The following is a 24081-nucleotide window of genomic DNA, read 5'->3' on the forward strand; positions in this document are numbered from 1 at the left end:
CAGTGGAGGAAATGCTTTCTAAATGACAAGTTCTGTAAGGCAAAGATCACGTGCATCACTGTTTAAACAGTGCCTGGCACATAGTAGGTTTTCAGTGTGCTAATAGATAAAACAGACATGATTCAACGTGCAGCACATTCATGTGACTCACAAGAAAATGATTTGTCGGGCTGGTGAGATGGCTCAGTGGGTAAGAGCACCCGACTGCTCTTCCGAAGGTCCAGAGTTCAAATCCCAGCAACCACATGGTGGCTCACAACCATCCGTAACGAGATCTGGCGCCCTCTTCTGGAGTGTCTGAAGACAGCTACAGTGTACTTACATATAATAAATAAATAAATCTTTAAAAAAAAAAAAAAAAAGAGTACAATTTTTAAAAAAAAAAAAAAAAAAAAAAAAAAAAAAAAAAGAAAATGATTTGTCAAAGATGCCTTATAACTCGGGCCTGCCCGCCTCCCCCCCCCCCCCGCCCCCATCATTCATCTTAGCCCACAGGAATGTGTATTGAGGTACCTCCCACACTTCTGAGCCTCCCCTTGTCTAGAATTTTCTCATCCTTCTCTCTCCCTCAATACCGTATCCTTAATGGGTACATTCAACTACATTAATAGATTTGATGACTCCTTAAGTCTCCAGGCATTTTAAATGTATTTGGGAGGCCTGGGTGTGTAAAAGCCTTTGTAGCATTAGTATGAGGATCCTAGCTCAGATCTCTAGTGTGAGTCAACTGTAATCCCAGGGTTCCTGTGGGGAGGCGGGAAATGGAGGAGACAGAGGGCCAGTTAGTCCGGCATATGGGCTGACCTCTGGAGCAAGGAGTGACAGGAAGGAACCCGCCAGGTGGTAATTAAAGGCTCTGGGGTTACAAACCAAGGACCACTCAAGAACAGCTCAGTGAGCAGAGGCAAGAGGTGGGGCTAGAGAGGTTTGGGTCTTAAGTGTCTATTCCATGTGGATGGGTATTTTGCCTGCATGGATGTATGTGTGCCGGGAATCAAACTCCAAACCTCTGGAGGAGTCAGTGCTCTTAACTGCTAAGTCGTCTCTCCAGGTCTCGGAGGAGTGCTTTGTGTTTAAAGTCGGGTCTCTGCTTCTGAGAGCTGAAGATGGAAGAACATCTCTGCCCTGCTTCTCTGTAAGTCCTCTCAAGGCCCTACATTTCTCGGGAGAAGTGCTGTATGTAAAGATTAGTCTAGACAGGCAGGCAGTCCTTGGATGTCTTTTTGCAGCACCGAGAGACTGACAGGGAACCGTCCTGCTCGGCCACTTTGCTGTGGGCTCCTGGAGGGCTGGAAGGGACAGCAGTGAGCGCAGGGTTAGGCAGCATTCAGAGTAAAACTGAGAATCACGGGCTGAAGCGAGGGCTTAGTAGTTAAGTTCACCTGCTCTTCTTTTTAGAGGACAGAGGGTCGATCTCCAGAACACACATGGCGGCTCACAACCATTTGTAACTCCAGTTCCAAGGCGTCTAACACTCTCCACGATGGGACAGATGTTATGTGTGCTCAACCAGTGCTGCTTGCTAAGGTACATCCCCAGCCCTGTTAGCCCCATTTGACTGAAGTACATCTCACAGGCTATGGAGAGATGGGAACACAAACTCAAGCAGGTGCTTCCGCTATCTGTGCTCAGCACTTAATGCTGTGGTCAATGTGGTGTTGTGGGTATGCCTTTAATAGGAACTAGACAGCGCCATCTATAACTTTAGCTGAACAGCAAAAATACAATCCAGTTTGGTTTCACTAAGGATCTGACGCTCGATAGTAATTTTATTGCCACCCTGGTATCCTTTCGCCACCTCATGCCCTCTGACTGGTCCTATACAGACTGGTGCTGCGGCAGGGGTGTGCTCAGCAAATTGCAGGACATCAGTTTGTTTCCTGGAACCAAATTATGGGTCATCCTGCGTGGGCAATCTGTAAGAAAATGACAGGATTCTCAGGGATGTCGTCATGTCACTGAGTCTAACGTCTAGAAGAGGGCACTGGATCCCCTGGAACTGGAGTTAGAAGGCTGTAAACTGTCACGTGCGTGCTGGAAACTGAACCCAGATGCTCTGGAAAAGCAATTCGTGCTTTTAACCATAGAGACATCGCTCCAGTCCCTACTATTTGAGACAGGAATTCATGTAGCTCAGATCAGCCAAACATGACCTTGAACTTTCCTCCTGATCCTACATCTACTTCTCCAAGGCACACATCCCTGTGGACTGATAAAACTACTGAGGAATGCTAGTTAATGCACTAAGCAACCCTGATATACATTCCCAGCTTCCCTATCATTGACTTAAAGCCATACATACAGAGCAGTCCTCCTAGTTGAGAGCAAAAGGTTGGGGCTAGGGAGCTGGTAAGCCAGAGGAAATCACTAGGTAAATTACTGAAATACTGTATGAGGAATGATGGGCCTACATTTCTTTCTTTCTTACCAGGCTGGCCTCAAACTCAAAAATCTGCCTGCCTCTGCCTCCCAATGCTGGGATTAAAGGCATGCACTACCAAGCCTGGCTCTTTTTTTTTTTTTTTTTTTTTTTTAAAGATTTAATTATTATATGTGAGCACACCTTAGCTGTCTTCAGACACTCCAGAAGAGGGAGTCAGATCTCTTTACGGATGGTTGTGAGCCACCATGTGGTTGCTGGGATTTGAACTCAGGACCTTTGGAAAAGCAGTCAGTGCTCTTATCCGCTGAGCCATCTCTCCAGCCGGGCCTACATTTCTTGTTGCAAAACTTCAAGTTTCTATAGCATTAAGACTGCCTTTTGTCTTAAGAATCAAAGTTATGGAGGCACAGGACCAGCATGCTTCTGCATGTAGGTGTGTGCACATGCTTACAGTGAAGAGAGGGCACCATACGTAATTCCAGCACTCAGGACTCCAAGGAAGGGAGGCTACAGAAATATTGAAGCCAGTCTGAGATACATAGTGAGTTCTAGGCTAGAGATCCTGTCTGCAAGAGGCAAAACAGAATAAACTCACAAAAAAGAAAAATCGAATTACATTCTAATGAAAACATTACAATAGAACTCATTTCCTGGGCAATCTTGGTGGCCCACGCCTTTAAGCTCTGAAGGCAGAAGCAGGTGGGTCTCTGAGTTCAAGGCCAGCCTAATCTACAAAATGAGTTTCAGGGCAGCCAGGGCTACACAGAGAAACCACCTGGCTCCGTCCCCCCCCCCCCCAGGGGGAAACCCAACCCAACCAACAAATCACAGCCAAAGAAAAATTATGCTTGCATAGTAAACAAAAAAAATCTTTCTTAAAATCAGGATAAGATGTGGAAGTATTCAGAACATATGTATATATGAAGCCATTGAAAACATACATTACAGGCAGAAAATACACACAATAAAAAAACCCCACGAGGCTATGACTTTAAGTGTTTCAGAGACCACTAAATCCCAAGTTTCCAAAGTGTGGCTAGTGTAGGGCAATTTCTTTACACCTTAAAAACAATACAATTTACATGCTATTTGGACCCATATGCTCCTAATTCCCCCATGACTTGAAGTTCGGTATCCAAATGAGGGGAAGGGAATGTTAAGCAATTATATGCAACGTATTTTTATTTTGTTTGTTTTGTTTTTTAAACAAGATCTCGGACTGTAGTTCAGGCTTCGGGCTACTGAGATGGCAGGTGTGTCGCTACAGCTCGTCAATGCACACGTTCTTTATATAATACTATACAGATCTTGTAAACGAAGTCTGAACATCAAAGCTTTATGGGAACTGCTAAGTGGTCTAAGGACGCGCCTCCGCGAAAATTTGTTAACAGCCCAGGGCCCCGACGGGGGTTCCAAGGGCAATTAGGGGCGCCTGAAGCCAGCTCTGCTCGTGTCTGGAATGGGCTGTGTGACCTTGGACAGGCTCCACTCTCTCTGGGCTTCAGTTTGCAAATCCGCACGTTGGAAGGTGAACCACGTGGTTCTCACGGTCCGGCTCCGCACGGAGCGCGGCAGCAAGCCGACCTCACCATGAAGGCAGCTTCCTGTGGGCGCGGCGCAGGACTTTAACGGTCCCCGTCCCCGCCCCCTCCGAGGCCCGCGAAAGGCTCGCTTCCCGTACACCGCGGCGAGTCACCGCTCTCCGTAGCGCGCAGTCCGAGCCACTCGCGCGCGGCTCCGCCCCACCCCGGAGGCGTCCCGTCGTGCTCTGCGCCAGAGTCCTAAGGGCCAGGGCGCCTCCCGCCTTTCCGCGCGGCGGCGACCCCGAACTCCTCGCCTCAGTTCTCCCGGCGCCTCGTCCTATCAACGTCCAGGATCCCAGCCAATCCGGCGCGCCTGAGCCTTTACCTTCCGCCCACCCTCCTCCCCGCGCACAGCCGAGCTGAGCCCGAAGGCCTTTACCGGGCCAGCCCAATCAGCGGCGCGCTCTTACCTGCCCCACCCCAGAGCCCCTCCCCTCGACCAATAAGCACGCCCCATCCCGCTGCCCGCCCAGCCAACCGGGCCTTGAAGCCCACAGGCCAATGGGCGCGCGGCGGCCCTTCAACGCTAGCCATCCGGCCAATCGGGGGTTCCGCGTGGCCCCGGCCGTAGCCAATCGCTGGGCAGAGCGGTGCCGCCGCGGAGAGGTCCGGCAAGGATATCCCTCCGCCTCCCTCCCTCGATCTCTCTCCCTCCCTGCGATCCGCCTCTCACTCACTCACTGCCGCCCTTCCTTTCTCCCTCCGCCGCCCGAGCAGCAGCCGCGCTCCGAGCTGCCACCGGGGTCCCTCCCCCGCCGCCAGAGGAGCAGCTGCTGCCGCCTAGCACATTAGGAGGGCGGAAGGAAGGAAGGAGAGCGGGGAGGAAGGGGAGCCGGAGCGCCTGGCCAGAGGCAGCCGGTGAATGGGCTTGTGGTGACCCCCACCCCCCACCCCACCCTCCCTTCCCACCCGACCCCCAACCCCCATCCCCAGTCGGAGCCGCCGCCCGACAGGCCGGGCCGCTGTCTTGCGAGGAGTCCCCGCCGCCGTCACCTCCGCCATGGAGCTCATAACCATCCTCGAGAAGACCGTGTCTCCGGGTAGGACTCGGGGCCGGGGGGTCGGGCCGAGGTGACCGGGGTGGGGGAGGGGGTGGCCCCTCTGACCCCGCTGCCTCTCCCCCCATCTCTCCCGGCAGATCGGCTGGAGCTGGAAGCGGCGCAGAAGTTCCTCGAGCGTGCGGCCGTGGAGAATCTGGTGCGTGCCGCCCCGCCGCGCCCCATCCCGCCGCGTCCCCATCCCTGCGTGCGGCCCTTCCCGCCCTCCTGGAGGCCCAGGCCTCAGGAACCCACCCCGCCCCGGCTCGTCCCCCTTCCCCCCCGCCCGGCCCAACCTAACCCCGCCATCGGGAAGCCGGTGGGTGTGTCCCGCCCCGAGCCCCGCGTCTGGCCAATGGCGAGGCGCGACGGGGTGATCGCCGTCCAATCGCCACGCGGCCTGAGGGCGGCGGTGCTGCGGGAGGGAGAAAGAGGGAGGGAAGGGAAGTTAGGTTGCATGGCGCTGCGTGTTCAGCAAGGGTGGGGGTTGGGGAGCCGGGCCTAGGGGCCATGTGGAAGCTCTGCGCCCTGCCGCCTGCCTTGTACTGGCTGCGGCCGGCTTCTCCTTCCTGTCCCCTGGCTCCGAGGCTGTGTGCAACTACTTCCCAGAGCCCTACCCTTCCCCAGCTCCCTTGGTCTGTGCTCATGGCCACGCCTGGCACCCGACCACCTCTGGACCCATTGCCATAATTTTTTCTTTTTCTTGCCCATCATTATCCCATTCCTGGCCTAAGTGCACGTATGTTCTTTTTGGACTTAGGTTTTCAGAGAACTCATCTTTAGGGATCTCAATCTCATTTCTGAGATTGAGCCTATTCTCTGATAAATCACAAATGTAACCCTGTTTTTAATACTTTCGGATTTAAGAAGTACATTTGTGAAAAGAAAAAGTGACTGACTTTTGTATAGGAAAATGTGGGATTATTGAAGCAGCCTATTGCCAGAATGTTTCTCCTCCCCTTTCTGGGGGAAGGGGAAGGAAGGGTGGATGATATGGAAAGTCTCTTTAAAGGTAGGAAGTCTTAAAAAGTGAAAAAAACATTGTAACCAAATGTAGTTCTTTGTGATAGTTTTGCAAAATAGTAACATCCATACAGGGACAAATCTGATTTGTACTGACCACTTTTGGTAGAGAGGTAAGCGGCTTTGTGTTAGGGTTTTTTTATCTCACACCTTTCCAAGCATTTCCTTGTTAGTGTAGACTGAGAATTCTGCTCATAGTAAGTATATTCTTGGTTTTGCTTTTGCAACTTTGCAAGAAGCCCTTTTTCCTGCTCCTGACTCTTCAGTGGCAAGGAATAGAAATTGGAGAATTATCTTCTGAGCCTGTAGAGTTTGCTTACATTGAGAATTATCTCCTGTGTTTGAAGAGTTTGCTAACACTAAAAAAAGTGTCTACTTTGGCCTTCTATAACATCCTGATTGGACAGATCCCCCCCCCCCCCAACCTCCCACCGCCCTGTGTGTGCCTCTGGATGCTCAGAAAGAGGAAGGAGGGTGTTAGAGATGATTATCTTTTGGACCTGTATTTCAAAACATAGATTTTTGGATGATTCATTGTTAGTTCACATTAGGTCCAAAACACAATAGGCTCCCTGGTATGTTCGGCTTCTAAATAAAGCCAGTTTTTTTTTTTTTTTTTTTTTCTCTTTTTGGGGGTGGGGTGGGGAGTCAAGACAGGATTTCTCTATATAGCCCTAACTGTCCTGGAACTCACTTTCTGTAGACCAGACTGGTCTCCAACTCGGAAATCCACCTGCCTCTGCCTCTGCCTCCTAAGTGCTGGGATGAAACCAATTTCTCTTGACAATTCATCATTCATATTGTCATATTCTTTCAATTTCTGAAAACTAGTTATCACTTTGGCTTACAGATCCCTTTTGTTGAACATTCAGAACTAAAACACAGAGGACTAGGTCTTACATCTATGTTAGACATACATATATATGTTAGAAAAGATGCCTTATATGAGATCATAGGGCTGTCCTGATATTTTTGAACAAGATTTTTTTTTTTTTAAAGTATACTTTTCAAGTATTCTTTTCGTTGAGCAGATTTGCAGTACTGGACATTGTGGTACATGCTTGGAGAAAGTTGTCACTAGGATTGACGTGTCACCAGGTGTCGACTTGCCTTTAATTCTGGGGAGATATTTATTAGACTTGGGCTCAAAACATGTTCTTGATAGGAGGCATCTGTTTCTTCATGTAGCAGGTGACTTCATGTAGCAGGTGACTTGTCCTTGAAGTGGCTTTCGCTGCTTAGTCAGGCCTTAACTTTTTGAGCCCAAGGAAACCTCTTCAATGTTGAGTCTAGGCAGGTACCATTTCAAAGAGATACTTCCCCGTTTCCTGAGATACCTTGATTTGATCTAAATTTTGTGTGCTTCTCTAGTACTTTAAGCGCAGGGAAGTTGCTAATCCGCTTGCAAATGCATCTTTCCCGCAGCCCACGTTCCTTGTGGAACTGTCCAGAGTGCTGGCAAACCCCGGGAACAGTCAAGTCGCCAGAGTTGCAGCCGGCCTACAAATTAAGAACTCTCTGACATCGAAAGATCCAGATATCAAGGCACAATACCAGCAGAGGTGGCTCGCTATTGATGCTAATGCTCGACGGGAAGTCAAGAACTATGTAAGTTACTGTCCAATCCTTGCTGTCACATGGTCTAAGGAACAGCATTGTAGGGGAGTGTTCATTTGCATGGCGTAGAGCATGACAGGTTTCTGAGACTTTAACTTCAACTGAATGTAAAAATTTATTGTGATTAGTCTCTTGGCGTGGAAATGGGTGTTTGGTGTGATGTTGGGTTCAGCTAGCTAAAGTGACCTGCAGCAGCTTGGGAAACTTTAGTTGGGTCTCTTGATAGATTTCACTCCTGAAGTACTGGGGTTATAGGCATGTGCCGCCACACTGCACTCCGGTATAGTTTTGAGTGTGTAACAAGGTGTTAAGTAGCCCAATCCATCCTCGGTTTTATTAAAGGGTGACTATGAACTCCTAACCTTTCTGCACTTACTCTAAAAGGGGTCAGGTGTTTGCCACCGTGCCTGGATGTTCATAGATATCTTAAACATATTTTCTACTTTAAAAATGTGTGTTTATGTATGTTTTAGCAACTTTGGAAGCCAGAAGAGAGTGTTGGAGTTACACGCCATTGTGAGGATCAGACAAGGGTGCTGGGAACTGAGCTCATAGGTCCTTTGGGAGAGCAGGGAGGGTTACGCTGTTTTGCTCTCTCTCCAACACAGACAAACAGCTCCTTTTTGCTTTAGGGATGGCAGGTCCTGTTGTTTGCTGGTTTTTACGTGATAATGTGTAAAGTCAGGGAGATAAATAAGTAATTTTGAGTCAAACATAGAGCTTGAAGATTTGTCTGTCTATTTATGTTTCACTATGTAGTCTAGGCTGGCCCTAAACTCACAATCAAACTGCCTTTGCCTCCTGAGTCCTGGGTGTGTGCCTTGTCTTTTTATGTACTTGAAACCCGTTGTGGAAAACTTTCTTGAGGTCTCAGCATTGTGAGTGAGTTTTCTGCTTTTGCATTGTGGCTTTTTTATGATTTTGTTGTTGTTTTGTTGTTATTGTTGAATTAGAAAGCACAGGATTCAAACAGAGATAGGCTTGTCTTTTTCTTGTTTTAAGTACTAGTTACTTAGTGGTCTTTATGGATAGGGGCCAAAGGAAACTTGATAAATTAAATAGTCACAGTCATAATTTGTTCAGGGCATTAAGGTGGAAATGAGAGGAGTTTCTGTTTGTATTTAGGCAGGTCAAGATTATGGGCATCATAATTGCTGGATTTAGATTCTACTTTTAGGCAAATTAGTGTCCTTTGAGGCAGATGCTTCCCTAGCAGTGACCCTCCTCCCTTTTCCAGTCATCCTGTCTATTGCCTATCAGTTGGTACAGGTGCCTATGGAGGGAGGACAAAGGTGTAGGATCCATCCCCCTGGAGCTGGAGTTACAAGGAGTTGTGAGCTTCGTGACATGGGAGCCAAGCTTGAGTTCTCTGCAAATGGGGCATGCACTTTTAATGTCTGAGACATCTCTCCAGCCAAGCATAATATTTTAATCCCCACCTCCTTAGCTGTTGGACATAAATAAAATATTTTTCTCTTTTATTAGTTTTAATCATTTGAAGCTAGAGATCTCACATTGTTCCCAGGCAGGCTGGCTTCTACCCCACACACGGTAGTCCCTTTCCCTTGTTCCCGGTACTAGGTGTCTGCATCCTGGGCAGGGATTCAGTCAGATTGGGTAACTCCCTCCCATTCACCTTCTGAAGTTTTACAGAGCTTACCTCATTTGTCCTTTGTGATTTTCAGAAAGGAGCTTGTTCACAGAGGTAGCCCAGGCTAGCCTCCATCTTCTTGAGTGCTGAGCTTAGGTGGGAGCCAGGGTGTCCACCACTGTGCGCCTTTGACATCGTTTTATTGACAGCCATTCGAGCTCTGCTGTTCCTAGAGAGCAAAACTTTAAGATTGAAATTATTGTTATTAGGTGGAGGCTGGCAAAAAATGATATGCCATATAAGAGAGTGTTCATATTAGCTAATAACTGTACCACAGGGCACTAAGTGATCTGACCTAGTCAGCAGAGCTGGCCTGAATATCTACCTGCTCTTTTTTTTTTTTTTTTAGCCCAGTGTTCATGCCAGGAACAGTTAACTGTTTGCCTTTGAGTGAGCTCATGGTCTGACTTAGATGATCATGGTAATGGTTAACCCTGCACAAGCGGTGGCTTCCTCCTTTGTCCGAGGCTGTGCGATTGCCCTGTATAAATGCTGCATTTCTAGTGAGACATGCTTAGTGGCGGGTTTCCATTTGGCATCACTGACTACTTCTTGGTGATGGCTGAGAACACTGTTTTGGTTCCTAGGCATATAGAACTAGTCGCCTGAGAGTTCCGTTATATAATGGTTGGGGCTTAGATTTTGGTAACCTTTACTTGATGGTGTCACTTAACCCCAAGCCTTTTACATAAGTCAGTACTAGATTGTAGTGGACAGAAAGAAAGGAATTGTGTTTGTCGTTGGTGAGAAAATCACTTCCTTGAGTCAGAGTAGATTAATGTTCTTGGGATTTACATTCACCTGGGTGCTCCACAGCGACCCATCCCATAACCCTACCTTCCTGTCTAAAAACGGCAGTGAGCATGCTCTTATTACAAACACATGCCTGGAACACATATTTTGCCCTCATCTCTCCTGCCTTGCCTTTCAGGGCTGCTACTTTGTGACACGTGTTGAGTTTTGATGTGAGATGAGTTGGGAAGGAGTCTATATTTGGCTGCAAGCAGGAATGGTTTTGCTTTAAGGTTGTGGAGACTGCTGTTGCTACTTACCTAGTCTTTTTGTGGGGTGAGGAGAACAAAAGTCAGATACATGTCAAAGAAGTGGTTGTTGGTGGGTGAGATATACTCAAAGAATGTTACAAACTCATATTCTGTGTCATTTTCCCTCCTCCAAACTCGCCCCTCTAGGTTTTGCAGACGTTGGGCACAGAAACCTACCGGCCTAGTTCGGCCTCACAGTGTGTGGCTGGTATTGCTTGTGCAGAGATCCCAGTAAGCCAGTGGCCAGAGCTAATTCCTCAGCTGGTAGCCAATGTCACAAACCCCAACAGCACAGAGCATATGAAAGAGTCCACATTGGAAGCTATTGGTTACATTTGCCAAGATATAGTAAGTATTTGCCTATGGTTTCTAATCTGTGTGCTTTCATTCTTTAGTGTCACATGAGTAGTCCTGGGGTCTCCATTACAAGGCTGGAGCCCCGAGCTGCTGGCGTGCTTTATAGATAGGAAGGCTTACTTTGGACCTTCATTTCTTTTTTGGTTTTTCTTTTTTTTTTTTAAAGATTTATTTATTTGTTATATGTAAGTACACTGTAGCTGTCTTCAGACACTCCAGAAGAGGGAGTCAGATCTCGTTACAGATGGTTGTGAGCCACCATGTAGTTGCTGGGATTTGAACTCTGGACCTTTGGAAGAGCAGTCGGGTGCTCTTACCCACTGAGCCATCTCACCAGCCCCTCTTTTTTGGTTTTTCGAGACAGGGTTTCTCTGTATAGACCTGGCTGTCCTGGAACTCACCAGGCTGGCCTCGAACTCTGAAATCCTCCTGCCTCTGCCTCCCAAGTGCTGGGACTAAAGGCATGCACCACCACTGCCCCTCTAAACCTTTATCTCAAATTACTAATCATGTTCTGAAATAAGGAACTCAGAATGGGGCTGAGTTTGGGTATAGCTAAGGTAGAGTGTGTAGTATTCATGAGACCTTCTGATATGGTCTCCAGCACAAAAGCAAAAAGAAGGAACTCAGTGGAAATCAGAGATTGTTTTTATTGTCTTGAGATAGTCTTGTATTCCAGGCTGACCTTGAACTCCTGAGCTTTTTGCTTCCATTTCTCAAGAGCTGTTTTTAGGGGGTGTGGGCGGTAGCCATGAATATTCCCATGCCTTTTTATTTACTGTCTGGAGGCTAGTTTTCTCACCTCCAGTGTTAGGCACCAGAACCACAGGAGTCTTAGGTACAGCCCTCCTTGGACTGTTGCTGGTGAGGTTTACTCCTCTGTTCTCTGGTCAGCACTGACTTACTACACAGCCCATAACATTTGACCTGACCTTAGATGTCCTTAGTCATTCCATGCAGGTCTTTGGCTATTCTAAACTTTTATTTTTGGCACAGGTGGGGAAAGCTACCAGATTGCTGCTGTCTCTGTGTGCAGAGACAGGGGCTGATGAGTTTGGTTTGTGCCATTCTGGGGGTATTTTGCAGGTGCTTTGCAGAGCTATCCCAGTGAAACTGTAAGAAGAGGTTGTAGGCTCTCTTCAGTAGCTGTTAGCATTGGAAGGACAGCAGTGCGTTGCTGGGCCGTAACCTTTCTCTGCTTGTTTTAGGACCCAGAGCAGCTACAGGATAAGTCCAATGAGATCCTGACTGCCATAATCCAGGGGATGAGGAAGGAGGAGCCTAGTAACAATGTGAAGCTGGCTGCTACCAATGCACTCCTGAACTCACTGGAGTTCACCAAAGCAAACTTTGACAAAGAGGTATGTTTCTCTGACATCATAACCTGCTTAGAGTATTAGAAATAAAGACTTCAAAGATTGGTTTTGTCTTTAAGATCAGAATGCGTGCATCTCCAGTCTAGTGAGGTTTCTTGTGATGTGTGTCCAGGACTTGATGAAATGGCAGATTGGCCATGGTGACCTGTTTTAATGTGTTAGGTCAGTTATTCTGTTTGCTGGAGAGGCATTCATCATGTTTCATCTGCAGACTGACTTTATACCTACTGGCTAACTTCCCATTTCTCCAGTCTCCAGCTGCTAGCACCCACAATTCTACTTTCTGTTTCTGTGAATTTGATTACTCTGGATACCTCATGTAAATACAAAAATGGAATCAGGCCTCATTTGTAGAACTTTTGAGTTACTCTAATGTTTTGTGTGTGCGCATGGTGTGTGGGGAATGGTGCACATAGTTTAGCTGTCAGGGGACAGACAATGCATAACCTGTTTTCTCTGTTCCCCTTTATGTGGTTCCAGGGGTTGAGCTCGGTCATCAGGCTTGCACACCAAGTACCTTTACCCACTGAGCCATCCTACCAGTCTATGCTTGACTTTTCGTAGCTAGTTTTGTTTTTTGTTTTTTGTTTTTTTTAAGATTTATTTATTTATTTATTATATGTAAGTACACTATTGCTGTCCTCGGACACTCCAGAAGAGGGAGTCAGATCTCGTTACGAGATGGTTGTGAGCCACCATGTGGTTGCTGGGATTTGAACTCCTGACCTTCGGAAGAGCAGGCGGGTGCTCTTACCTACTGAGCCATCTCACCAGCCCTTTTGTTCTGTTTTTTACCTAGCAAAGTATCTTCAAAAGTTGTGCATGCATAGTTTTCTTCATAAAGCTCGATGGTGATGATAAATGATTTATATGTATGTATTGCATTTTGTATATCAAGTCATCCATTTTTGGGTTGCTTTCGCCTTTCGGATACTGTGAACAGTGCCCAGGGAAAATGAGCATGTGGATGTGTTTTGAAAGCTGACTTCAGTGCATTTTAGCCTATACTCAGAAGTGGGGTTACTGAGTCATATGGTCTGAAAATATTTTTGGATTTATGTTCATTGACACCTTGGATCAGTGTTTGTTGTTTCTTGGCCTTGGGTTGTGAGAGCTGGGACACCACAGCGAGCTACTTTGTGCATGTGTGGTTGGTTACTTTTTTTCTGTTTTGTATGAGACAGGCTCCGAATGCTGGGATTAAAGGTGTATGTCACCATGCCCAGATTCAAAGCAAACTAATTATAATTGGTTCAGAAATGGAATTTTCCTTTGAGATCACAGAGAGTTAACAGTGAAGTTAACTGTTCTGTTTGCTCTTTACCGTGTTTGATGTGAATTTGTCATTTCACAGAAAAAATTTGTCTCAGAAACCAAAGGTTCTGAATATCTTTAATTTTTTTATTTTGAGGTATAGAGTTCATTCTCTATAACCCTAGATGACCTAGAATCCGTTATAAAACCTGCTAGCCTGAAACTAAGGAGATTTCGAAACCTGCTTCTCCCGCCACACATACACTAATGTCAAAAATTACATTTAAGGAAAGTGCTTTTCCCACATGCAGGGTTTGTTTTTCCCCTTTTCACCAGCTGTTGTTAGCCTTGGGACAGTCTTGGTCTCTGTCTCTCTGGTGCCTTCCTTGTGGAGTCTTGAAGCTTCCTACATGGAGTTAATGGATTCCTATTGTTCTTTTCCTTCCCTGCAGTCTGAAAGGCACTTTATCATGCAAGTGGTCTGTGAAGCCACACAGTGTCCAGACACAAGGGTAAGTTTGTTGCTATTTGAAAATTCTCCCTGTCTTCCTAGGAAACACTCTTATCAGCCAGTTGGAGATTTAGGGGAATCATTGAATTAAACAAAGTTTGAGTAATCTTGCTAATGAAAGTTTTCTTCAACGTACGTAAGAGATACTATACTCCCTTAACGGTAGGGAAGGTTTTGACCGCCTTTGCTAATTTAGTGCCAGGAGTTGTTCAGTGACTCTCTCCATTGTAGACATTGATATCAACAGCATTGCTACTGCTGTGACCTAAACTTGACCCTGGAAGTTAGTGAAAGGAATGACTTGGTCTGGGTAGCACCAGTAGGTTTAACCCTTCTGTGGGTTTTCCTCATGGAACATGGAGGGGGCAGGTGACAAGTGTTACTCAGAGGTGCCTTTAGTCATTAAGGCTTCCTTTGCAGACAGTTTGCTTTCTTAGTAACTGTTGTATCTGTTCCTAAAAGGTAAGAGTGGCTGCTTTACAGAATCTAGTGAAGATAATGTCCTTGTATTACCAGTACATGGAGACATACATGGGTCCTGCCCTTTTTGCAGTAAGTATTTTATGTAATTTGAACTTGTAGTTAGTTGCTGGGCTCATTATTTTTAATTACTATTTTGTAATTCTGTGGGTTTTTAGAAACTTAATATTATGAAGTCAAGAAAATTACTTGAGTATGGGTGTTAAGGCTTGTTGTTTATTTTTGTGAGACAATGTTTCACACCATACATAGTTCCAGTTGGTCTGGAGCTCACTATATAGTCCAGAGTGGCCTCAAACTCAACAATCCTCTTTAGGGCTGGAATTATAGGTGTGAGTCCCATGATGAATGTTAATTTAACTTTATATGCCAAGAAGATGTCTGCTTTCTTTGGCATTATATATATGTCTACCACTAACACTCCAAAAAGGGCCCCTGTAACCCTGGCTGTCCTGGAGTTTGCTCTGTAGACTAGGCTAGCCTTGAACTCTGTAGACTAGGCTAGCCAGGCTGCCTCTGCCTCCTGAGTGCCGAGTAGTGCTAGGATTGTTGTAATTAGAGGTGTGCATTCAGCTGTTATAAGATATTTTAAATGATATTTTACAAGGTTTTTTGTATTTTGTATTCAACTACTACACAAATTGCTTTATTTATTTTTTAGAATTACCTATTTTACGTATATGAGGACATTGTTGCTGTCTTTAGACACACCAGAAGAGGGCATCGCATCCCATTACAGATAATTGTGAGCCTTCATGTGGTTGCTGGGAATTGAACTCTCAGGATCTCTGAAAGGGCAGTCAGTGCTCTTAACCACTGAGCCTACAAATTGTATTTTTTTTTAATCTTTTTGTTTTGTTTTGTTTGTTTTTCTTTTTTAGAGGCAGGGTTTCTCTGTAGCCCTGACTGTCTTGGAACTCTCTCTGTAGACCAGACCTGCCTCTGCCTCCCAAGTGCTGGGATTAAAGGCGTGCGCCACCTCCGCCCGGCTGTAGTTTTAATCTTGAATGTCTGGTTAAAAAGGTGTCTGACTTGGTGTCTTTCTTTCCCTCCAGATCACAATTGAAGCAATGAAGAGTGACATTGATGAGGTGGCTCTCCAAGGGATAGAGTTCTGGTCCAATGTCTGTGATGAGGAAATGGATTTGGCCATTGAGGCTTCAGAGGTGAGCCTGGGGTGAGCCTCTCTGAGAAGAGCTGCCGTCGTGTCGGGACTTGACACATCTCCTGGCGGGGTTCTGTTCTGACTGGGTGACTGTAGAGATTGTTTTTCTGCTTACCAGATTCCCTTAGTAATGAGACAATTCATGTTTTTGCAAGTTTCAGGTATTTATACTGGTAGTTCTGCTGTGAACACAAGGGGGCAGCAAATTGTCAGCTTGTTGAAGTGGCAGCAGGGAATTGTTTCCTTAGTACAGGACCAAGATGTGTAATTGACAACTTCCCAGCTCTGGAGAAGTCAGATATGGGGACAGGGCGTCTCTGGCTTGGGACCTTGAGCAGCTTCATCTTGTGGAACCCTTGTGTATCTCGTGAGCCAAAAGAACACTATATATCATACACATTTCCCGTGTGTTTAGAAACTATAGAACAGCCTCAGGTGTTCCTATCCATCTTGCTTTTGGTTTTTTGGGTGTTTTTGAGAACTTATTTCATAGGACTTGGGGCTTGCTGGCGGGGCTGGTGGCCAGTGAGCCTAGGACTCTACTGTCTCGGCACTGTAGTGCTAGGATTATGAACTTGCAAACCACAGCCAGTTGTTTTCTGTTTTGTTTTTGAAACAGGGTCTGACTATGTAGCTCTAGTTGTCCTAGAGCTCATGTATCCCACTGCCTGTCAAGTGCTGTTGAAAGCACGCACCACTGTGTCGGGCAGCACAGTTTTCTCATGTGGGGTCTGGACAGGAAACTTTGCAAACATTTTACTAGACTGGGTTCTCTTTCTAGCACTAGATGTCAGGTTATTAATAGTTTTCTTTCTTTCTAATGTTTTCAGGGATGACCCTGAATTTCTGATTCTCTGTCTCCCATCTCCTAAGTATGGATCATCTCCCACTGACTTATGCAGTGTTGGGGATTAAACCACAGGCTTTGCACACGCAAGATAAGCACTGTAGCAACTGCGCTTCATCCCCAGTCTAAGAATGTAATTCTAAAAGTAGACATGGTCCTTTAATATACACGAATGTAATGCATAGATCTGCATATATGTACTACATAATGCTGAAGTTGATCAAAGTACAGGCACCAGCTCCAAATACCACAGCGAACACAACCATGGCATTATATACCTGCTGAAGTTCTCACTGTAGGTTGCAGCATTCATAATAACAGCTTGTGTACTTTGTGTTTCTCCTTAGGCAGCAGAACAAGGACGGCCCCCGGAGCACACCAGCAAGTTTTACGCCAAGGGAGCACTGCAGTACTTGGTGCCCATCCTCACACAGACACTGACTAAACAGGTGAGCCTCTGGACTGCTTGGTTCTGTAGGGAACAGCTTCCATGCATGACGTTGGCGCCATCTGTTGTGGATGACTCGACTCAGAACTAGCTGAGCTGAGCCACTGAGTTGTGCCTGAGTGTCTCAAACATTTTGGTTGTGAACAAACCTTGCATTGCTCTGATTTCATGAATGCTATAGCATTTATACTCTGGGACATGTGTTTTGTGTAAGTTCCAATAAAGATAGGTTGTGGGTAGTAGCAGGAAGCTTGCCTGGCATGCACCTGTTACCCTCTGCTTCAAAGAAGAAAAAGGAAAAATAGAATTGATATGCTACCTATAGGGCCCTTAGAAGCCTATTTTAGTATCTGCAATAGCTTCATGAAATCATTGGATTTATGTATGTATTTTTAAAAACGAATAAAGTTGGACACATCCAAAAAGGACTCTTAACCCATGGAAAATACTGTTAGGGGCTGGGAATTTGAGCTCAGTGGCAGAGTGCTTACCCATCATCATGTATGAAGCCCTGGCGTTAGGTCTTCAGGGCCACCTAAAACAGGGTTATGTGCCTGTGCTCCTAACACTCAGGATCTGGAGGTAGGAGGATCAGAAATTCAAATTCACTTGGCTACCTAGTGAGATGTGTCAAAAGAACCCTGGGACCTAGTCCGGAGCCTTCCCGGTCAGTTATTACTCATCACAGTGGCTAAGTGTGATGGCTCGGGTTAAGAATGAGCACTGGACTCAAGTAGCTACAGCTGCCAGCTCCAGGAAGACCTGTGTTTCCGGCCTGCCTTCACAGACACATGCATGCACTCATGTATCCATACACATATTTTTAACACATTCATTCATATTTGTAAACAAGAGCAAGTTGTCTTTTTGTTCTATTTTCTTAAGACAGAATTTCTCTGAGAAGCCTTTGCTTTCCTGGAATTCTGTAGACCAGACTGGCCTAAAATTCACAAAGATCTCTGCCTCCCGAGTACTGGGATTAAAGGCACACAGCATCATTGCCTAAGAACAATACTTTTTAAAGGTTCATTACAAAATCAAAATCAAAGCTGTCTTGAAGATCTAAGTGATGGGTACATACATTCTTAGGTTTTTTTTGTTTTGTTTAAGCTTTTTGGTTTGTTTTTTGGTTTTTCGAGACAGGTTTTCTCTGTGTAGCCCTGGCTGTCCTGGAACTCACTTTGTAGACCAGGCTGGCCTCAAACTCAGAGATTCGCCTGCCTCTGCCTCCCAAGTGCTGGGATTAAAGGCATGTACCATCACGCCTGGCTTGTTTAAGCTTTTTGAGGCAGGGTTTCTCTGTGTATCCCTGACTGTCCTGGAACTCCACTTGTACCCCAGGCTGACCTGGAGCACAGAGATCCACCTGCCTCTGCCTCCTGAGTGCTGGGGCTAAAGGCAGCCAGAGGTCTCAGGAGCACTGGATTTTATACCACTGCTCTCCTCACTTTATTCATTGCATTGTTTCCTGGTATCATGGCCTCGCAGTGTCCTGTGTGACTCTGAGCTGTGAAGTATTCTGTGCGGGAATGTATGTTTCTCTGTGCATATCAGTCTCAGAGTTTGTTAGGAATATTCAAAGTTTAATAGCTTTGATCCTTTTTTTTTTTAATGTATGTCTCTGTGTTGCTTCCGTATGTCTGTACACCATTTGTGTGGCTGCTATTCTTGGAGGCCTAGAGAGGGTATCAGGCCTGGAGCTAGCTATTGAAGACAAGCCCCTCTACATCTTGACCCCTCTACATCTCTCCAGCATCTGCAATGCTTACCAGGAATGCCTTTACTTTTGAATATATTCGCTATATTTTTTCCTCTTGAACAGACTTTTTTTTTCTTTCTTTTTTGAGATAGAGTTGTATGTATCACAGGCAAACTTGATATATACTTTGACCCTTTTTCCACCTACCAGTGTTGGAGTTACAGGGGTGTTGTAGCATGACTGCTGTATGTATTGTTGACAACCAGTCTCAGGCTTTGCAAGCCCTCCACCAAGAGCTACATTCCCACCTGCTGTTGGTTTGAGACAGGACCGTTGTACACCTGATTAGTCTCAAACTAAGATAGTCCTCTTTCCTCAGGCCCTTACGTATTACTGTTAGAGGTGTGCTCCACCAGCCTGGGCATTCTTATAGGTAGTGGAGGTTTCTTAATTCTCATTGTACATGATAAATGGATTCTTCCATCTGTTTCTTGGGGTGACATAGGTTGTGCTGTGATGAAATGTGAAAAAAGTTTTTTGTCTTGTTTTTTTTTTTAAATCAGTGTTTTATATTTTATTTCCTGATTAAGTTCTAATGATACTTGGGAATATATAGCAAGCCTTCTAAGTGAATTCATTGCAAGAAAAGCTTACTTAGGCCGGGAGCGGTGGCGCATGCCTTTAATCCCAGTGCTTGGGAGGCAGAGGCAAGTGGATTTCTGAGTTCGAGGACAGCCAGGGCTATACAGAGAAACCCTGTCTCGAAAAACCAAAAAAAAAAAAAAAGAGAGAGAGAGAAAAGAAAAGAAAGAAAAGCTTACGTAGTGCCACATCTCTCATCAGGATGAAAACGATGACGACGATGACTGGAACCCTTGCAAAGCGGCCGGGGTGTGCCTCATGCTCCTGTCCACCTGCTGTGAAGATGACATTGTGCCCCACGTCCTCCCCTTTATTAAAGAGCACATCAAGAACCCTGACTGGCGGTACCGGGACGCAGCAGTGATGGCTTTTGGCAGTATCTTGGAAGGGCCAGAGCCTAATCAACTTAAACCATTAGTCATACAGGTAAAGCCTGGGGAAGTTTTAGATTTGAAATGGAATGGGGGTGGGGAGTGCGCACATGTAATATATGTGCAACTCTAAATAATCACAAAGATTTCCAAATAATTGGTTTGTAGCACAGCCCTAAAAACCAAAATCACACATTCTTGTGGAGATGAACAGGTCAGTTGCTCAAGGGTGCCACCCTTAACTGGATAATAGTGAGACTATTCTGTGCTTAGTATAGTTTCTTGTCATTAATGGTGAACTATAGAACTTGTAAGATTTAGTCATGACCAAGAAAAGGCTTTACCTTGTAAGTCTCTTAACGTAGCACTGTTTTCTGTCATTTTTGGAGAACAGGATATGGAGCTCTTACTATGAAGATTGTCTTACCAGGATTTTTTCTTTCTTTTTTAATGCTACATTGTAAGCATTTTCCTGTTGCTTTTGGAGTGGACAGTCTCCACATATATCCCAGGGCAGCCTACTGCCTCAGCCTGTGAGTGCTGCCATATCCACTAGCTCTGAGCTCCAGGGCTCACAACGAACGTCTTTGGGCTTCACTCAGCCTTCCAAGCAAATGGGAATTATACTGTGCAGTGCTTAGCCGTTTACTCTGTGTTTGTTTGTTTGTTTAGGGTCCTGTGTGTCGGGCCTTAAATCCACTATGTTGGTGACGCTGGCCTTGAACTCCACAGATTTTTCTGCTTCCTTTACCCAAGTGTTGTGTAGATAGGCTCCCCCCTTCCCCCCATTTCCATAATTTATAATGGTATTATTCTAGTCTTTGAATACAATTTACATTATGTAATGTAGTCTTTCTTATGGAAATATTTTTATTTTGCTGGTATAAATGACAGAAGAGCTCACAGTTATTTAATTTTGTGCATAAAGAAATGAGTCTGTCAGGATAGAAGCCAGTGCCACTGTGATTACTTCTTTTTTTTTTTAATTTAAGATGTATTTATTTATTTATATGTAAGTACACTGTAGCTGTCTTCAGACACTCCAGAAGAGGGAGTCAGAGAGGGAGTCAGATCTCCTTACGGATGGTTGTGAGCCACCATGTGGTTGCTGGGATTTGAACTCCGGACCTTCGGAAGAGCACTCGGGTGCTCTTACCCACCGAGCCATCTCTCCAGCCCCGATTACTTCTTGTCTTTACCTATTTTCAAAATATATTTGTCATATTCTGAGTTAAGATCCTTCTATCATTATATGGGGCCAGGGACTGTTACTATTTCACATGAGGTCTTTGTAACTCAGGCTGGCATCAAAACTGCTACATACATAATACTTACTAGCAAAGGGTGCCCTTCCCTGCCCTTATATCCCGAGTGCTGCAATTACAGGCATGTGCCAAGTGCCCGTGGAGTATTTCTTCTGAATGACAGTCATTATGAATTCCTTTTGTTTTGCTTTATTGTATTTACAGGCTATGCCCACCCTAATAGAACTTATGAAAGACCCCAGTGTAGTTGTTCGAGACACAACAGCGTGGACTGTGGGCAGGATCTGTGAGCTGCTGCCTGAAGCCGCCATCAACGATGTCTACTTGGCACCCCTTTTACAGTGTCTGATTGAGGGCCTCAGTGCTGAGCCCAGGGTGGCTTCAAATGTGTGCTGGGTAAGGGCTTTTCTTCCTGATGAAGGCAGGAGCTTGTCCTTAGCCATTAGGAGGTGTGGGAGGGAAAGGTTACCTATCTCATTGAAAGGCCATGCTCTGAGTTCTGTCTCCTAATGTCTTGAGAAGCCAGAGGGAACTGTACTCCGATGGGTTCCCAGAGCACTTGGAGCAGTCATGACTGCACCTGCTTTACTCCTATGCTTGCTTTTAGATGAAAAGCTTTGTTTAAATGGGGTTTTTTGTTTTGTTTTGTTTTTATAACAAGGAAAAAGACAGGGATGAAAGCCAAAGGAGGTAGGCAGCCTCTGTGCTGACTCTCTGTAGGCTCTGTAACTTACTGGGGATATAGTGTGGGAAAGGAGGAGTGGGGCTAAAATCCTGTCGTCTGTGTTTGTTTGAGACAGTTTTTCTATATAGCCCCGACTGTCTTAGAACTCAGTCTGTAGATCACAGAGATCTGCCTGCTTCTGCTTCCATCACCCGGCTAAAATCCTTTTTTAAGAGTATAAGAAAAGGAAATGGTAGGCCTTAGTAAAAGAATTCTGCCACTTAGAGAGCTGGGCAGATGACTAGGCATCCACAAATACTTGTATATGAGGTATATGAGTGTTTTGTCTGAATGCATTTATCCCTTGTATCTGGCTGGTTCCTGCAGTGGTTCAACCCCTGGAACTGGAATTATGTGTAGTTGTAAGCCAACTGTGGGTGCTGGGGACTAAATGTGGATCCTCTCTGCAGGACAGCAAGTGTGCTCTCCCATAATTAAATTTTCATCATCTTCATTATTATTTATTTGGAGACAGGGTCTCACTATCTAGCCCAGAAATTATGAGTGAATGCTTATTATGTATACATGTTTTTAAAGTTTATTAGCACGGCTACATCCATGTAGAATTATAATAATCTTAGTCAAATAAATACATGACCAGTTCCTAATGGATTCCCAGGCATGGAGTCTCCAGTGGTTTCCCTGGTAGACTACATTGCACTGGGAGTTGTCTCAAGAACCTGTTGGGAAGTAGAGCCTCTTGTTTTTCCCTCCATCAGATCTACTGAAGTTGGCGTTAGAACCAGTTGTGAACTGTCTGATGTGAGTGCTGAGAAATGAACTTCTTTTCTCAGTGACCTTTTTTCTTCAAAACAGGTAGCTCTGGCGACTAGGCTGCCTCTCCCCACTCCCCCAAAACGCCGAGATCCACCTGCCTTTGCCTCTCAAAGCTCGGGGATTAAAGGCAAGCATCATCACTGTCTGATCCCTTAAAGTGTCTTAAAGAGGGTTGGGGATGAGAGAGTCCTGTAGTGGGGTTCTCTTAAGACTAATTAAGCTGTGCGTGGTGGTGCACACCTTTAATCCCAGCACTTGGGAGGCAGAGGCAGGCGGATTTCTGAGTTCGAGGCAGCCTGGTCTACAGAGTGAGTTCCAGGACAGCCACGGATACACAGAGAAACCCTGTCTCGAAAAACAAAAAACAAACAAAAAAAGACTAATATTAAATCTCTACATTCCAGGCCTTTTCCAGTCTGGCTGAAGCTGCGTATGAAGCCGCAGATGTAGCTGATGATCAAGAAGAACCAGCCACCTATTGTCTGTCTTCTTCCTTTGAACTTATAGTTCAGAAGCTATTGGAGACCACCGACAGGTAACTGATATCCACTGGAGCCAGTGTTGCACACCTCACTGCTGCTGGCTGGAGAGTTAGACAGTGGGACCACAGACAGGAAGCCTGCTCTCTTCAGAACTGATGCGAGGGCTTGGTTACCACGAGAGAGAGAGAGCTAGGGAGGGGGGTATGTATCTAAACTAACACTGGTTCCCATGATTTTTTTTTTTTTTAATGGTTTTTCGAGACAGGGTTTTTCTGTATAGCTCTGGCTATCCTAGAACTCACTTTGTAGACCAGGCTGGCCTTGAACTCAGAAATCCGTCTGCCTCTGCCTCCCAAGTGCTGGGATTAAAGGTGTGCTCCACCATGCCCTGCAGTTCCCATGATTTTTGTTTCTTTGGTTTGCTGGTTGGTTTTTTTGTTTTTTGAGATAGGGTTCCTCTATGTAGCCCTGGCTATACTGGAACTCATGCTGGTCCCAAAGGGGTTGAAGGTGTGCACCACCACACCCAGCTAATAACCATTTTTGCGTCCTATTTACAGTTATTGTGGTAGGTAATGTCTCTGAACTGCATTCCCAACCTCTGGTGTTGTTTTTGGGAAACTGTTGTCTGCTTTATGAGCTCCTCTATCCCTTCTTGGTTGAGGCCTGACGACTTTTGCATTGCATCCTTGTAGACCCGATGGACACCAGAATAACCTGAGAAGTTCTGCATATGAGTCTCTCATGGAAATCGTAAAAAACAGTGCCAAGGATTGTTACCCTGCGGTGCAGAAGACCACCCTGGTCATTATGGAACGACTGCAGCAGGTGCTTCAGATGGAGGTGAGACGACTGCAGAGTGTTTTATCCTGGGCAAGGTGGCAAAGCTTAGGATGCAGTCAAAGTGGTTTTGCCCTTGACCATGGTCAAAGGTTTAATCACCATCACCCAAAACCAAAAAGCTCTCAGTGTACTGCTCGCTGTTACAGTGCAGAGGCTCAGCTGACATCAGCAGTGGAGGTTTCACTAGAACACTGTTTTTTCTTTTCCTTCAGTCCCATATCCAGAGCACATCCGACAGAATCCAGTTCAATGACCTCCAGTCTCTACTCTGCGCAACTCTTCAGGTATGATGGCATCATCTCTCTCCTTTTGCTTTTTTACATGTGTGGGTGTTTTGCCTACATGTCTGTCTGTGCCCCATGTCCGTGGGGTTGCCCAAGAAGCCAGAAAAGGATACTGAGTCTCTTAACACTGGAGATACAAATGGTTGTAAGCTACCTTGTAGGTGCTGGGAATTGAAGCCAGGTCCTCTGGAAGAGCAGGCGGTGCTCTTAAGAACTGAG

General features: G+C 45.7%; 1 protein-coding gene across 1 annotated transcript in view; it reads left to right on the forward strand.

Annotated features, from left to right (window-relative positions):
- The first annotated feature begins 4617 nt into the window (after positions 1 to 4617).
- Positions 4618 to 24081, forward strand: part of Kpnb1 (karyopherin subunit beta 1) — a 28798-nt gene continuing 9334 nt past the window's right edge. Inside the window, exons 1-14 of the mRNA XM_085829602.1 lie at positions 4618 to 5006; positions 5105 to 5163; positions 7452 to 7634; positions 10485 to 10685; positions 11903 to 12055; positions 13777 to 13836; positions 14298 to 14387; positions 15371 to 15481; positions 16675 to 16776; positions 19318 to 19542; positions 20957 to 21148; positions 22658 to 22788; positions 23431 to 23578; positions 23791 to 23862. Coding sequence (XP_085685728.1) covers positions 4967 to 5006; positions 5105 to 5163; positions 7452 to 7634; positions 10485 to 10685; positions 11903 to 12055; positions 13777 to 13836; positions 14298 to 14387; positions 15371 to 15481; positions 16675 to 16776; positions 19318 to 19542; positions 20957 to 21148; positions 22658 to 22788; positions 23431 to 23578; positions 23791 to 23862 — 1767 coding nt within the window. The 5' untranslated portion in view covers positions 4618 to 4966. The remainder of the gene's footprint in view (positions 5007 to 5104; positions 5164 to 7451; positions 7635 to 10484; positions 10686 to 11902; positions 12056 to 13776; positions 13837 to 14297; positions 14388 to 15370; positions 15482 to 16674; positions 16777 to 19317; positions 19543 to 20956; positions 21149 to 22657; positions 22789 to 23430; positions 23579 to 23790; positions 23863 to 24081) is intronic.

This window comes from Mus caroli, unplaced genomic scaffold (assembly GCF_978045245.1).
Source record: "Mus caroli unplaced genomic scaffold, Mus_caroli_1 scaffold_13, whole genome shotgun sequence".
NCBI classification, from domain to species: domain Eukaryota; kingdom Metazoa; phylum Chordata; class Mammalia; order Rodentia; family Muridae; genus Mus; species Mus caroli.